This window comes from Tursiops truncatus, chromosome 1 (genome assembly GCF_011762595.2).
Source record: "Tursiops truncatus isolate mTurTru1 chromosome 1, mTurTru1.mat.Y, whole genome shotgun sequence".
NCBI lineage: Eukaryota > Metazoa > Chordata > Mammalia > Artiodactyla > Delphinidae > Tursiops > Tursiops truncatus.
Window position 1 is genome coordinate 151,934,785 of NC_047034.1, and position 10,969 is coordinate 151,945,753.

At 52.1% G+C, this 10,969-nt stretch overlaps 1 protein-coding gene across 2 annotated transcripts; it reads left to right on the plus strand.

The window, feature by feature from the left end:
* The first annotated feature begins 500 nt into the window (after positions 1 to 500).
* HPCAL4 (hippocalcin like 4) lies at positions 501 to 2,498 on the plus strand. 2 transcript variants are annotated; one of them, XM_033854465.2, is made up of 3 exons: positions 501 to 662; positions 767 to 982; positions 2,301 to 2,498. In XM_033854465.2, exons 1-3 carry the CDS (start codon positions 501 to 503, stop codon positions 2,496 to 2,498), a joined length of 576 nt encoding a protein of 191 aa, XP_033710356.1. The 2 variants fall into 2 exon arrangements, with proteins under 2 accessions (XP_033710356.1, XP_019793282.1); XM_019937723.1 differs by lacking the exon at positions 767 to 982.
* Positions 2,499 to 10,969: the final 8,471 nt, after the last annotated feature.

Here is a 10,969-nt window from a genome sequence, read left to right on the forward strand (position 1 = left end):
GGTGTAGGGAGCTATGGAAGGTGTAAAGAGGAGAGGAGAGGATGAAGATTGTAGCATGCAGACTGGTCAGTGAGAAGGAAGAGTGCTGAGACCTGGAAGGCTAGAGATCCTGGTTTCCAGGGGAGGAACCCTGCTGTGAGGAGAGGGGCGGGGCCTTCTGTAGACAGAGGAGGCCCTGTAATGAGGGGAAGCCCCCAGCCCAGTTGTGTGTAGGGGAAGGGGTGGGGGGGGAGGTAGGAGCTCCTATGGGAAGAGGTGTGGTGAAAGGACACAGCCCAGCTGTAGGAGTTGGGGGTTGTCCTGGGTGGTGGTGAGAGGAGGGGGACCCACCCTGCTATGGAAGGAGGGGTCCTGACTATGGGGATGGGGAGTTTATTATGGGAGGGCGCTGTGGTGGAGAAAGGGAGCCTTGTCCTACAGAGACCTGGGGGAAGGCTGCTGAGGTGAGGGCCTTGCCCTGGGCCAAACTGAGGGAGCTCCCTGTCCCCTCAGGCCCTGCCATGGGGAAGACCAACAGCAAGCTGGCCCCAGAGGTGCTGGACGACCTGGTTCAAAACACCGAGTTCAGTGAGCAGGAGCTGAAGCAGTGGTACAAGGGCTTCCTGAGGGACTGCCCCAGCGGCATCCTCAACCTGGAGGAGTTCCAGCAGCTCTACATCAAGGTAGGCGGAGCCAGGCACCCCGGGGGGCGGGCCGGCGGGCGGGGGCGGGGCCAGGCACTCTGCGAGGCTGTTGCAGTGCCGCAACTCCAGTGTCCCCGTCTCAGTTCTTCCCCTACGGCGACGCCTCCAAGTTTGCGCAGCACGCTTTCCGCACCTTCGACAAGAACGGCGACGGCACCATCGACTTCCGGGAGTTCATCTGCGCCCTTTCGGTCACCTCCCGCGGCACCTTCGAGCAGAAACTCAACTGGGCCTTTGAGATGTACGACCTGGACGGTGACGGGCGCATCACGCGCCTCGAGATGCTGGAGATCATCGAGGTGCGCTGGGGCGGATCCCAGAGACCGGGGTGTGCTGGGGTGACGCGCTACCTGTCTTCGCTGAGGGGGCCCTTCTCTGGCACCGCCCTCTCCAGCCACCCTCCACTCAGGCCTCGGGAGCCACCTCGGGACACCCCACCACTCCCCTCCTCCCTCCTCCCAGGATCCAGTGGGTAGCATTGGTTGGGCGCTCAGTGTGGGACAGGTCTTGTGCTATAGTGCTTTACCCAACAACTCCAGGGGGTAGGTACTGTTAGAAATCCCATTTTACAGATGAGGAGATGAATCAAATGGCGGTTCATGATTCCAGTCTAAGGAGTCTGACTCCAGAGTCTAAGTTCTTAACTCATTATTATTTCAACAAATGTATACTCAGTGCCTGCCACGTGCCAGGCACTGTTCAAAGTTCTTGGTTTCATGGGACATTCCTTCTAGTGAGAAAATTTAACGACAACAAAACTTGTGCTGTGTCAGGCAGTAAGTGTTATGAAGAAGGTAAGTAAAGCAAAGTGAGGGGAGAGAGCGATGGAGGAAAAGCAATTTTGTGTAAGGTGAAAGGTGGGCAGCGACCTGGATAAGGTGAGGGAGCTAACCATGTAGGTGTCTGCATGGGGGAAGAGTGAACAATAAATGCAAAGACCCTGAGGTTAGACTGTGTTTTCAGTGTTCAAGGAGTGGCCAGGAGGCCAGGGTGGTGGGAGAGAAGTCAGCAAGGGGAGAGTGGTAGGAAGGGGGTCAGATAGGTAGCCAGGAGTCCATCTCTTAGCATCATAGTCTGGGGTAGAGACTTGACTTTCTTCTGAGTGAGATGGGAGGCCCTTAAGGGCTCTCTCCATTCTCTGTGTGGACTAGGGGGTGGGAGGGCAGCAGAAGTAGGGAGACCAGTTTGGAGACTTCCACTGTAGGCCGGTCAGGAGGGGATGGAGGCAACAACCATGGAGCAATGGAGGTAGCAGGCAGTGGCTGGTTATTGGACCTATTACAAAATTAAGGCTGACAAGATTTGCTGAGACATTGGATATGGGTGTGAGAAAAGGAGAGTCGAGAATGGCATCAAGGTTTTTGGTCTGAACATCTAGAAGAATGAATTTGCTGTTCACTGAGACAGGGCATGCTGGGGCCCGAGCAGGTTGGAGGTGAAGAGTTGGGTAGTAGACATGTTTGGTGTGAGATGCTCATTAAACCTCCAGTCTCAATGACCATTTCCAGTATCCTCACATCTCCCAGTGTTCTCCACGCCCACCCCCAGGCCCTTTCGTTCACCCCCAACCCTCCCTTCCCATTGTGAGTGTTCACACCTCCCTCCTTGCCCCACCAGGCTATCTACAAGATGGTGGGCACCGTGATCATGATGCGCATGAACCAGGATGGGCTCACGCCCCAGCAGCGTGTGGACAAGATCTTCAAGAAGATGGACCAGGATAAGGACGACCAGATTACACTGGAGGAGTTCAAGGAGGCGGCCAAGAGTGACCCGTCTATTGTGCTGCTGCTGCAGTGTGACATGCAGAAGTAGAGGCTGGTGAGGGGCAGGGCCCCTGGCCAGGAGGGGCGTGGCCACCTCCCAACCCAGTGACCTCTGGTTGGCCCTTCCCCAGGGGGAGGGGGACTCCAGCCTCACTCTCTGGCCTACCCACCCCTCTGCCCAAGTCCTTGCTCCCCTCAATCAAGATCCTTGAGGGACCACCTAACTCTGGAATAGAGACAGATCCTCAGGTATCCTGTGGTCTAGCCCCAGCCCCAGTCTTGGCCCAGAATCAACATCCACTGGGCATAGGGGAGTTGGTTTTTGCATCAAGGTGCAGGGTGAAGGAGGGGGGCTGGGTTCTGCTTTGAAATTCTGTTCTTCCTGGGATTGTGCTTTATAGGATGTGGTCCCACAGACCCCGGTTAAAGGGCCAAATTGGGTCTGTCCTTTGCTGAGAACCCAGATCCCTTAAAGGTGGTCTGTGTCCTGCCCCCACGACTCTACCTGGCCCCTCTGGCCCCAGCCTTTGGAGTGTTCATTCAGTCCTTTCTTCAGCTAACATTTATTGAGCACCTGTTCAGCGCCAGGCACCTCTAGGTGCTAAGGCTATGGCAGTTTACAAGACTCATTCTGTGCCCTCCGGCAGCTCGTAGGGTAGTTAGTGGTCAGGGTCTCAGACAGGGATGTTGAGCACAGGTGAGCAGAGGGTGCGGTGAGGCTGGTTAGTTTGAGAGGAACTATTAAATCTTTCTGCTCAGCTCCACACAGAGCTGCAGAAGGATGAAATGAAAAGTGTTTGGAAGTCTAGGAACCATGTCAGGGGGAATTTTAAGAAAAATTGAAATTTATGTAATACTTATATTTTTAGGACCCTTTAAAAGAGCTAAAATCACTTTATTAGTTGAGGATATTAAAACATACTTTATATTACTTGATTTCTTGTAAAATGATTAAATGAATACAGAAAATGCTAATTTTCAGGGGGAAAAAAGAACTGAGAAAAAAGAGAGACAATATCACCCAACTTACCAGATGACACTTTTTCTTATCAGGCTAAGTCCTGAGCTGTCACAGTCAGCAGTTTCTGCTGCTTCCTTTTTAATGATCTTTTTCAATTCAGTGAGCACGTCTCTGTTGTGCACTTATTCTGGTTAGGTGCTGACTTCAGAAACAGAGAACACAAGGTTTGCCAAGAGTGAGACAAGTGTAGTTCCCACATCTGGATTTGGTCTAGTTTAAGAACGGGCTTATTCTTTCACCGCTACAGAAGCAGACGGAGCTAGAAGACAAGGACCAGCCGGCCGCTGTTTTGGCTGCCAGGCTGCATGTATGGACCAAATGCCTAAAAATGTGCTGGGCATGCTCCATTGAAAGGCTTTTTCTAACCCCAAATCCTAAGTCCACCAGGTAGTTCATCATCTTCCAAGTGCACTGGCTTTGCTTTCCAATGTCTGCTTTCCAATTTTGGATCCATGAGCTATACAGCTGCATGCTTTGAATGCCAGAAAATTAATCTTGCTTCTTCATCAAGTCTTTCACTTTACTTTCTCCTGTGCTTGTAATCAGAAATTAACTTCAATGTGCAGTGACAGTGGATTTTCTCTTGAACTGCTGGTGAAAATAGTCTAGTACACAGGTGCTGTCAGCCCAGGGTGGGAGCTGGGAATGATTGCTGGGTTGGGGGGCGTGGGGTTGTATCTTCAGGAAAGAGATGCAGCATACCTCTTACTTTTGAGTGCTCACCTGTCCTCCCTCTCTGCAGGTGGAAACTCTTGGGGATGCTGACCTGTGGTCTCAAATTCTATTAGACTTTCCTTCTTGCTGCCCTTAGGGGTGGCAAGTCTGCTGGGTTGCCACCCTCTTTTTATCCTGCCAATGACCAGCCACATGGTAAGACTGGGGAATTCACATCCTTGGGCAGTAAGCAGCAAGTTTTTATCCAGTAATGTCTCAAGGGATGTTTCATTGCTCTCAGGAGCTGGCCATTAAGTGTGTCTTGTGCAGTCAGTCAACACCAGAGGTACATAGGGACTCAACAGCCCAGCTCAGCTGAGACTTCCAATAGAAGGCTTTTACAAAGTGGGGTTCCTGTCCCCCCAACGTTGACTCTAACCTAACTCACAATCACACAGAACTTCATGGCTTTCGAAGGCTTGCATGGACCCCTCTCATTCTATCCTCACAGCCTAGGGAAATAGGAATTTTCATTCCATTTCTCCAGATGTGGAAACTGAGGCACAGAGTAGAGTTCCCTGTGCAAGATCACAGTCAGGAGGTGGCACAGTGCCGAGACTCGAACCCAGGGCTCTACAAGGGTTTCTTCCCTTCAGAGTGTCTTCCCTGCTCATTCCTCTGACTCTGAGTTGCACAGAGATTGACTGTAGGACAAGCTAAGTTGGTTTTGGTCTTTTACAAGCTTCCTGCTAAGAAGTTTCTGAGGCTGTGGTCTTCCATAAAGAAATAGGAGCTTGATTGAAGTCCCCACATTTTCAAGGGTCTTATTTTCTGTTTCTGGGCAGCTCTGCTAACAGGTCAGTGCTGTCCTAGGAGACCTCTGACTCAACCCAGAAAGCATCTTTCACTGTCTTTATTATCCTCTTCCCTGAGAGAACTGTTTTGTTTTTTCCTAGATGGTGGGCAAGTCCTACCCATGACGGCATGTTTGATCACTCCAAGCTTCTGGACATATACCCATGGGTGATATTTGATGGTCAGGCCAAAGATTCTCAGGCATCTCAGCAGTGTGAACACATAATGCCAGGCTGGGAGCTGGGACCACCATCTTGCTGATGGGAAGGGCCACAGGCGGGCCAGACCTTGCTCCCACTTGCTCCTGGATGTCCCCAGGGACTGTGTGCTTAGGAATTCCTGTGGTAGAGCACCGGCCCTGCCTTGAGAAGAGAGGCAGGCCTCCGATCCCTGCCCCAGCTAAGAGGGACTTGCCACAGAGCACCGGGTTAGCAGAGACTGAAATATGACTCGCCTAGACACAAAACTATACAGACAGTTAAAATGCTGAAATATCCAAACTTTCTTTTGAAGTTCTGTCTCTTCTTGCAGCAACTCTGTGAATTACAAGGTCCCCAAATCTGCCTTCTAACTGTATTCTGTCTTTATTCATCCTTTTGGGCTAATTGAAGGGGGACCCTTATTTCTTATCTCTAAAAGTCACCACCAAGGGCAACTTCAGATGGCCACTCTAGTCTTCTGAGCTGTACTCAAGATTATATGACTTACGTTTAAATCAAAAGTTAAGGAACAGGAAGCCCATAAGCAAAGGCATTGAATCTTTTCCTGATAATGGCAGAGTCCCTAGAGGTAGAAATTCATCCTGCTGCAAAGAGAGAGAAGGAGGAGAGGGGAGAGAAGGGAAAGAGAGAGAAGAAGAGAAGAAGCTGGGCAGGGTAGAAAGCTGACACTAAATATTTTTACACAAAAATTTATTAAAGCAACAAATATTTCCTGAAGATCCACCCTGGTGAGGCTTTGTGCTGACTTTAGAGATCACTGTGGGGGCATGAATACATTTCTTACATATTTTATTCATCCGTTTTGAAAAAAAAATAATTCAAATATGCAATTGAAAAGTCTCAGAAAAATATGGAATTTTTTTCCTGAACTTTTCAGCGTTTTCTTTTACCTTTGCCAGAGTGTTGGGGGCAGGACTGGACCTCCAGGGTGTATGGCCCTTCCTGCTTTGGTGGAGGCTGCAGGAGGGTGGAGGCCTGGAGAAGCAACGGGGGCTGGGTGGCAGAAGGGGGGCCTCCCAACTCCTTCTCCAGCGTGGCCCCCTGTCCCCTTCAGATGTGCTGCTCCAGGCTGTGCCTGCAGTGAATGTCCTCAGTGTTCAACCCTGTGCTGTGTGGTGTATTTTTTTTTTTTTTCACTGACAGTGAATAAAAGGTGTGACCTTACCGAGAGCTCCTTCTCTTCCCTAAGCTGAGATAGGGCTGGGGTGAGAGGAAACGGGGAGAAGAGGCCTGAGGGAGCTCACACAGTGGGGGAACCTCAGCATCCTCCTTGGGGCTGAGGTCCTTGTTCTAGGTTACGTGGAACAGAGACCCACACGAGCTAGTTCAAAGAAAGGGGTGAGCATATTACAAGGGACCCTAGAGATGGAAATTCAAGAATGTCTGGGCCTCAGGAGAACTGGGACTGTCAATGGGGCCTCTGTCCTCTCACCTCTGGGCCTGCGGGTTCTCATCCCTTTGGCAGCATTCACATCTGTGCTCTCTTCTTTAATTTCTCTTCAGACATCCATGGTTTCCCAGCACAAAGTGGCTACATCTCCAACTCTGTATCCAGACTCACCAGCAACTGACAATTCCCTTCTGTGTCTCTTAATCCAGTTCTCAAGAGAAAGAATCTGATTAGCTTTTGGTAGGAGCCCGTGGTCCATTCATCGATGGCCAGACCAGAACTGATTTGCGGGGTCTGTGGGCAGAGCAGTTCCCCCATAAGGGAGCTAGTGGCAGGAGACCTTGGACTCAGTTTCTCCTTGTGTCCAGTGGAAGGCATGGTGAGAGCCCAAATGAGTAGATAGTGGGCAGCGGGGAGAGAGGCTGAGAGCCAGGATTACCAGTAGTCCATCTGGGGCTCTTTGCACAAATTAGGAAAAGGTGCCCCTTTGAGTGTAACAGTCCCATGAGCATTCAGCTCGGCCAGTGGATGACACCTTTGGGCTAATGAGAAAAATATACCCCTTTTCTTAACAAATACAGCCTTGTCATGCCACGATGCACAGCTTGGCAAGTGGCAGCCAGCCTGGGTCTCAGCCTCTATCTGCCCTGGTCAAGGGTATTGTGTGCTGCAGACACTGTTCCACCATCCACAAGAGCCCAGAGCCCTGACACACCCTACACTGACCCAAATGTGGTGGGGTGAGGATGGGAATTAGTGGTGAAGTGTTTTTCTCAGAGCGCCCCCCTGAAGCCAGAGAAGAGCTGTTCTCTGCAGGGAGTCCGGGGCGGGGCAGGGCGCGAGACGGGGTGGGGGTGGGGGGCAGGTGCAGTGGCAGCTGGAGGTGCCTGCTTGCTCCTGAAACGCTCAATTACTTTTGCAAGGGTTTTCTCAAGGACGCTTGGAGGGGGCCAGCTCCCTTGACAGGAAGCAATTAGGACAGAGGAATAAGGCTGACCTGGCCTCAGGGCAACCATGAACCTAAGGAGGTGACTCAGAAGCCTGAGAACTGGTGCGGCTGGGGGTGGGGGGCTGGGGGGGGTGCCTGCTACTTGCAGCTTAAACTACACTGAGGGGAAACGGAGTCTAGTTCCTGCCTGTCTTGAGGTCACAGGTCAGTCCAGCTTCCGCTTTCAAGTTTGCCCTCTGGACCGTCTGCCCCTAAGGAACCACAGTGATCTTCCTAAAGCACCATCTGACTATGTCAGCTCTCCGATGCTCCCCTTCTTCCCTCAGTATAATAAGCCCCTTCGAAGTCCCTCACAGCCCTGCATGATCTGTCCCCTGCTGACCTCTGCTCTAAGCCCCACCTCCCCCTCCTGCACTTGAGTCACCCTGAATTGCCCTCTGTTTCCCTAAGGGATCTCTTAGGCCTCTGTGCCTGTGCGCAAGCCAGTGCCCCTCCCTGGGCCACCCGTACCCCCGTCTCAATGATCTCCTCCTCTGTGAAGCCCTCCCAGACCTCAAACAATTGGCCCCTCATGTGTACACAGTCCATCATAGTAACCGAAGAGCTTCCCATGTGATTCCCTGTCAGCTGAGCTGAACACACATTTAAGTCTCTGTTAATAAAAAAGAAAAAAAAGACAGGAAATGAAGGCTCAGAGAATGGATGGTAAGGCTGCGACCTGAACTCAGGTCTCCTAACTTCAAGGCCACTGCTTATAGTGCTTCCTCATCCATGGGAGGGAATCCAAATCTAGATGTGAAAAGGGAGGTAACAAACCTTGAGCTCTGGGCATCAGAGGAGGGGAGGGTCTTGCCTGGGGGGGCCAGGAGGTAGGGGAGGAGAAGGGGAGGGGAACAGGTAAAGGATGAAGGGAGGCTTCATGGAGGAGGTGGCTTCCACCCCTGGTCTTGCTGAACACCAGCCCACAGGGGGAGCAGTTCAGGTGCGGGGATCCTGAGTCCTCTTCAGATGGGCTTCTCCTGCCACAGGGAAAGATGGGTCTCAGCTCACGTTGTCCCAGATTAATAACCCCAGAGAAGACAGAGCCCAAATCTCCCAGCATCCCTGTACAAGAGTCCGGTGCAGCTGAGGTCGCATCCCCGTTGCGGCTCAGTCACTGTGTCCAGGGAAATAGAGTTATATGACTGGGCAGCATCGCATGCCTATTCCTGTGACCAGGGAGGCAGGGCCTGTTACTAGGAGGAGAGGGTGGGAAAAGTTGCTAGTCAAGCAAATCCAATAGCCACCACCTTTCTGAGGGGCATTTGTTGAAGCAATGTGGAGAATCTCATGGAAATTTAGAGATGGGCATTATAGCCAGGCTTCAGCTAGGACTTGGGAAACTATCAGGACCAGAAGCAGCTCCCTCTCAGGGCAGTACGGTTTCTCTTTCATGGGGTCTCTGCTGCCCTCTGCAGAAACCCTTTTCCATCTTTATGCTGATGGGCTCATTCTGCTCACAGAGTTTCTGCTCCCTCTTAGATTTATGTTGCACGTAACTGCAGCTGGCTAAGGCCCATCCAGGCCTCTTGGAAGCCAACTGTATTTCGCAGCATCCTTGGCTTCTGTTCTTACAGTTGACTATCCAGCCCCTGTTTCCCAATTCTAAATTCCTGAGAAAGAGGAATCTTTGGCACAGATCATCTTTTCAACCCAGGCTACTACCCAGGTCAAAGGTCACTGGACAGCATGGGGATGGTTCACCTTTGGGTCAGGTGCTCACTGCCATCCAAATAACTCTATACATTCTCCCTGGTGACCTCCTCCTCCTCCTCCTCCTCCATGAGGCATCTGAGAATAATTGACCCCTTCCTAGAGTTTCATTATTTACAGCTGTGTAACAAGCCACCCCAAAATGTAATGCTTAAAACGATAAAAACGTATCATTTTTCATAATTCTTTGGGTTGCCTGGGCTCAGCGGGGAGGTTTTGCTACTTTATGTGCTGTCTGTGGTCACTCCTCCTGCTGCACCGCACTAGGAGCTGGGCTGGGGCTGGAGCAGTAAGATGACCTCACTCATGTCTGGCAAGTGATGCTGACAGTTGCCTGGGAAACCACCTTTCTCCACTGGCTTCTTATCCTCCAGGGCCTCTCTGCCTCTCCATGTGGCCTTTCCAGACTCCTTTACATAGTAGCTGGCTCTCAAGAGGGCAAAAATGGAAGCTGCAAAGTCTCTTAAGGCTTAAGCTTAGAAATCACACAGCATCACTTCTACAGCATTCTATTAGTCAAAGCAAGACGCTGGGTCAACTCAGATTCAGCTCCACCTCTGGATGGGAGAAGTGTCCAAGTCACATTGCCAAAGAGCAAGCAGGATGGGAGAGAGTTTGAGGCCATCTGTGGAAACAATCTACCAAGCCTGGAGAAGGAGAAGTCTAAACATACTTCCCCCAATCCTAAAACTTTCTGTTATGATTATTTCTCCTTTTCTCCCATGCAAGGTTTGGTTGGTTCCTCCCAGGTCATGATGGAGGCTGGGCAGACCCCTCCATTCTGTACCCCATCCCAGTCAGACGTCCACCAGGCTAAGCCAGTATTTTCTCCTGCTGCTCCCAGCCACCTTTGCACACTTCTAGACACACACAGAGATGCCCCTTGTCTGCTTCCTAGCCTGTGCCTTGGAATGAGGGGCATTGATGTCTGCACCTCGGGGTCTGCACCAAGGAGGGCAATGCCCTAGAACTCCAGGATGTTGGTCCAAGACTCTTGGGTTCCTAGGCTCCTTTTCTATCCTCTTTCAATCCAGCCACTTCATGGCGTATAACTAACCAAGCTCAGCAGGTGGTACCTGGGAGTGTGCGCTCCCTGCTGGCCATCAAGGGGCTAGCAGGAACCGGGGTCCCCGGGAGTCTCTCTGGTCTGGGTCCCCGGCCAGGCCAAGGGGAGCCTGGTCTCGCCACCGACTTCAAGGGCCCCTCCGCCTTGGTGGGGAAGAGCTTCCCGGCTGGGCCCTCCGCTGTGCCCCCAGCTAGGAGCAGGCTCCTGCTCGTGGATGGAGCTGTCCATCCACCACCTCCTCCCCCTCTGCGGAACAGACTAGGGTTTGAGGGAAGAGGACGCCGCTCAGGGTCCCACTGTCCTGGCATCAGAGGGGAAAGACGGGGGCTAGCTTTGTTTTGTGGGGGCGGCTAGCTTTGCATTTTTTCCTTTGTGGATCACCACCCCGGGGGAAAAAGTCGGCAGGTCTCCCCTTCTCTCGGTGCCGAATAGCTCATCGAAGAACACTATCCCCGCAATCCCGAACCCGCAGCAGCCCGCAGGCCCGGCTTAGGCCCCCTCCTCCTGCGAGCCGGAGGGTCCAACCGCCCCTCCCCCCCATTTCGGGCGTGGGGCGGTCGGGGAAGGAGAGCGCAGCTGTCCTGAAATACACATCCACCAGCAACAGCAGCA